This window comes from Muscardinus avellanarius (assembly GCF_963383645.1).
Source record: "Muscardinus avellanarius genome assembly, chromosome: 10".
Taxonomy (NCBI): Eukaryota; Metazoa; Chordata; class Mammalia; order Rodentia; family Gliridae; genus Muscardinus; species Muscardinus avellanarius.
The window spans coordinates 48,374,592-48,379,853 of NC_137796.1; the positions used below are offsets into that span (position 1 = coordinate 48,374,592).

The 5,262-nt window shown below is 49.8% G+C and overlaps 1 protein-coding gene across 1 annotated transcript; it reads right to left on the minus strand.

The window, feature by feature from the left end:
- Positions 1 to 303: 303 nt before the first annotated feature.
- Positions 304 to 4,246, minus strand: IGFLR1 (IGF like family receptor 1; the record flags this gene model as incomplete). Its single annotated transcript, XM_080703078.1, has 2 exons — positions 304 to 629; positions 4,087 to 4,246. The coding sequence occupies 2 exons, from the start codon at positions 4,244 to 4,246 to the stop codon at positions 304 to 306; spliced, it is 486 nt and encodes a 161-aa protein (XP_080559204.1).
- Between the last annotated feature and the right edge of the window lie 1,016 nt (positions 4,247 to 5,262).

Here is a 5,262-nt window from a genome sequence, read left to right on the forward strand (position 1 = left end):
ACATACCTTGTCATCCCAGTACCTCAGAGGCTGAGACAGGAGGATCACAGGTTGAAGGATAGCCTCAGTAAGTTAGATCCCATTTCGAAATCAAAAGGGCTGATGTAGAGGTGCTCAAAGGTAGAGCACTCCTTGGTTCAATCCCCAGTACAAAAAATATATATAAGGGTAGGAGGAAAATGCTTGTTGGGTCTTTGTCCAATTAGGATTATACTTCAAGAAGGCCCCTTGGGGACCAGAGACAGCAAGTATTTAATTCAAAGGAAACTACTTTATTGAGTAATAGGCCTGGCAAACCCCCAATCAGCCAAGCTTGGACAGCACACACAGTGCATCTGCCCTCCCTAGCTGGGCCAGGTGTGCACCCAGCTGGCCCAGGGAGGCAGATGGCTCCCTTGCCACCACCACCTCAATCAGGGCCCGCAGTGGTGAACGACTTGGCCGCAGTGAGTATGCAAAGGTAGACCAGGTAGCAGGCAGCCCGTATCTTGCAGCCAGGTGTCGAGTGGTACCATAGGCAATGCCCCCAGCAGGCCCAGGCTCAGGGTCCAGAAGCATAATCAGCTCTTCCAGCACCTCCAGCTCATCCAGGAGGAGAGAGAGGGGCTGTGACTCCAGGTCCTGCAGTTCTGTGAGGTGGGGAAGTAAAGTGGGGGAGGGCAGGTTTCCAGACCACCCTACCTCCTGGGAGGATCGTGCCCCCAACTAACCCTTTGGTGGTGGAAGCAAAGGGAGCTTCCCTGTAGTCCCTGTTTCCAGTGCCTCCAGGGTGCCTGAGGAGGGCGTGTGGAAGGGGAGGGTGTGGGCGCTGAGGTCTCCACAAACCAAGACAGGACAGGGAAGAGAAGGGGCTCTTCTTCGCTTGCACCGTCTTCTCCTTTGCAGGAAGGTCACTGCCAAGATCAGGATAACCAGCACGGAGAGCAGGACCAGCACCAAGGGCAGGACAAAACTTGGCCGAGCAATGGTGCTCTTAGTTGTCCTTGAGAGACTGGAACTCTCTGATGAGCTAGGGACTCTGGTTTCTTCAGAGGGCAGGGGGCAGAGCCCCCTGGGAGGGATAGGCTTCTGAGAATAGATAGGTTTGGGAGTAAAAAAGGGAGGCAATGCCCCATTCAAGGCATAAGCCCAAGCCAACCCTCCAGGAGGGCCACTAACCCCTGCTCATCCTGTCTCCCACCCCACCCACGCCCAACTCCTTTATTAACCCTAGAGGATAATGTTAATGGTCCAAAGCCTAACCCCACCCCTATCCTGTAGGGCTCCACTCCCTCCCTCGATACACACCCTGCCATTCCTAATCCACACCCTCCCATCCCGCCCCCCCTCCTGTCCCTGCCCAAGCCCTCCGGAGTCCAACTGGCACCTCTCTACAACGCTGCTGGGATCTGCTGTGGTTCCTGTTGGGAGTGGGGACCGTGGCTTCACTGCTGCAAGGACTACACAGCTCCTCACTGTCGGGGTTGCATTGCCCAGGAGAACACTTTTTGAACGGGTGCGTTAAGAGATCACCGAAGTCATTGTACCCGCAGTTTTCCGTGAATTCGTGGTCTAGTGGGAAATGCTGACTCCAGCACGGATGTAGAGCCTGAAATCCTCTGTGCTAGACACTTTGTTTTGACCTATCCCCGCAGGTCCCATACATACTGGCCCAATCTATCTGTGCACCTACCCCTTCCCTCCTCACTATTGCTCCGCCCATTTCACCACTCCACTTTGGCCTCACCCTCTTTCCCCATCCACTCTGCACCAAGCACTGCCCACACACCGGGATTTCTCTATTTAAAACCCACCCTTGAAGCCGGGTGTGGTGGCACAGGCTTGTAATCCCAGCATTTGGGAGGCTAAGACAGGAGGATCAAGGTTTGCGGACAGCCTCAGCTACTTAGGCCCTCCACAATTTAGTGAGACCCTGTTTCAAAGAATAAGCCGGGCGTGGTGGCACACGCTTGTAATCCCTGTGCTTGGGCGGCAGAGACAGGAGGATCACGCAGGTTCTAAGCCAGCCTTGCTGGCTTAAGAGACCCTGTTTCCAAATAAAAAATAATATAAAAAATAGGTGTCTGGGAGTGTAGCCCGGAGGTAGAAGGGTTTCCAGGAACCCCAGTACCACCAAAATAAAAAACAAGGGCAGGGGGTGTAGCTCAAAGGTCTGAATACTCTTGGTTTCCATCCCCAGACCCTCCCCCAAAAAGGTGTGGTGGCACATGCTTGTAATCCCCCCCCTTGGGAGGCTGAGATAGGAGGATCCCATGAAGCCAGCCTCAGCTACTTAGTGAGGCTTTCAGCAACTTAGGCGTTTCCAAATTTAAAAAATATAAAATAGGCTTGGGAGTATAGCCCAAAGGTAGAAAGCCTCTGAGTTCCACCTCCAGTACCACTTGCACACAAAACCACCCTTGCCTGTTGTAGTGGTGCATTACCAGTGCTTGAGAAGCTGAGGCCAGGGGATCTCAGATTTGAGGCTAGTCTCAGCAAGACCCTCCGGTCAGAAAACAAAAACAAAAAACAAAAAACCAGCCAGGCCTGGTGATACAGGCTTATTATATTCAGCATTTTGGAGCCTGAGATAGGAGGATCATGAACTGCAAACAGCCTCAACTACTCAGTGAGGCCCTTTGCAACTCAGTGAGACCCTGTTTCAAAATAAAGAATAAAGGCATGGTAGCACACACTTATAATCCCAGCATTTGGGAGGCTGAGATAGGAGAATCTTGGTTCAGGACAGCCTCAGCTACATAGTGAGGCTCTTTGTAACTCAGTGAGTCCCTGTTTCAAAATAAAGACTAAAAAAATAGGGCTGGAGGTATAGCTCAGAGGTAGAATTCCCCTGGGTTCCATTCCCAGTACCACACACACACACAAACAAAAAGAATAAAAATAGGGCTAGAGCCAAGGTGTGGTGGTGCATGCTTGTAATTCAGCATCTGGGAGGTTGTGACAGGAAGATTGCTGTCCTCCGATTGCAGCCTCCAATACTTAGGTCCTTTGTAACTCAGTGAAACCCTATTTCAAAATAAAGAATTAGAGCCAGGCATGGTGGCATATGCTTGTAATCCCAGTATATGGGAGGCTAAGATAGGAGGATCCCAGTTCAAATACAGCCGCAGTTACCTAGTGAGGCCCTTTGCAAGTCAGTGAGACCCTGTTTCAAAATAAAGAATAAACAATAGGGCTGGTGGTGTAGCTTGGAGGTAGAATGTGCCTGGGTTCCGTCCCCAGTACCACAAAGAAAGAAGAAAGAACATGAAGGAAGGAAGGAAGGGAGGAAGGAGGGAAGGAAAGAAGGAAAAGAAATAGGACTGGGGATGTAGCTCAGAGGTAGAATGTACCTGGGTTCCATTCCTGGTACCACACACACAAAAAAAAAGAGAGAAAGAAAGAAAGAAAGAAAGAAAGAAAGAAAGAAAGAAAGAAAGAAAGAAAGAAAGAAAGAAAGAAAGGAAGAAAGAAAGAAAGAAAGAAAGAAAGAAAAGAAAAGAAAAGAGGGCTAGGGTTGTAGCTCAGGGGTAGAATGTCCCTAGGATCCATCCCCAGTATCACAAAATTATATATATATATATATGGCTGGAGATGTAACTCAGAGGTAGACTGTTCCTGGGTTCAATCTCCAGTACTAAGATAAATAAAATTAAAAAATAAAACTCACTTTTTTTTTTCCCCAGTACTGGGGTTGAACTGAGGGGTATTCTACCTCTGAGCTATACCCTCAGCCCTATTTTCTTTTATTCTTTATTTTGAAACAGGGTCTCACTCAATTGCAGAAGACCTCACTAAGTTGCTGAGGTTGGCCACAAACCTGTGATCCTCCTGTCTCAGCTTCCCAAGTAGTGGTATTACAAGTTGTGCCACCACGCCCAGCTAAAACCCATCCTTTCCACACGTTCTGCCACTAACATGCCACATCCCTCATTGCTTTGCTATCTCAATCTACAACCTCCCCTTCCAAATATGCTAAGACCACCAACCATCTTGCTGGCCTAAAGCCCATGACTCCTGCCAACTAAGCAAGCTTCACTGGTAGGAATCCCAAAGACCTGACACCCTCTCCCTGGATTCATACGTGGACCCAGTCCCACTCCTCACCTGGGCAGGGAGGCGGCCCAAACCGCTGCAGGCAGCTGCTGCAGCACTTGTTGTCAAAGTTCCAGTACTCAAGGTGACCACAGTACTGGGACGCTTTGCGCTGCGGTGCTGCCTGGACCAGAAGTAGCGCTGCTGTCTGGAGGAGGTGTCTGGGCCCCATCTGGGAAGGGACTGCAGCCTGGGGGCTGTGACCACAAGACTGTGACCACAAGACTTCCGACCACAGCGCCTCTGCTGTGCTTTCCAGGAAGCCCGGTGGAAAAAGGAAGTAGTGGGACCACGGGATTCCCAGACCTCTTTGAAAGCCGGAAATCTATACCCCCACCCCCAGCCCAACTCCGGTGGGCCCACTATCCGCGGCCCAGGTCTAGATGAAGCAGATTCAACTCTATGTCCAGGTACCCACCCCTCACTTTTCCATCTCTAAAATGGGGTAATATTGGAAGCAAGGCACGGCGGTGTACACTGGTAATTTCAGTACTTGGGAGGCTGAGACAAGAGGATTTCAGGTTTGCAGCCAGCCTCAGCTACTTAGTGAGGCTCTTCACAAATTTGTAAGAGCCTGTTTCAAAAATAAAAGAATAAAAAGAGGGCTAGGGGTACAGCCCAGAGGTAGAATGCCCCTGGGTTCAATCACCAGTACCACAAATAAATAAAGTGGGATGATATTAGCACCTGTCATAGGGCTATCAAGAAGAATTTAAAACTGTTAAGTGTTTAGCAAGGCATGGTGGCACATGCTTGTAATCCTAGTACTTGGGAGGCTGAGACAGGAGAATGGAAGGTTTGTGGCGAGCCTCAGTTACTTAGTAAGGTCCTCTGCAACTTGGCTGGGGTGTAGCTCAGAGGTAAAATGCCCCTACATTCATTCAATCCTACAATCCCAAGTCTTATCTTACACACACACACACACACACACACACACACACACACACACACACACACACGAAAAGTATTTAGCCAGGCCTGGTGGCTCACACCTATAATCCCAGTGCTAGAGGCTGAGACAAGAGGCTCACAGGTTCAAGACTAGTGTTTAGTGAAACTCAGCAACCTAGCAAACAAAACAAAACAAAAAAATAAGCCGGGCATGGTGGTGCATGCTTGTAATCCCAGCATTTGGGAGGCTGAGACAGGAGGATCTGGGTTCATGGTCCACCTCAGCTACTTAGTAAG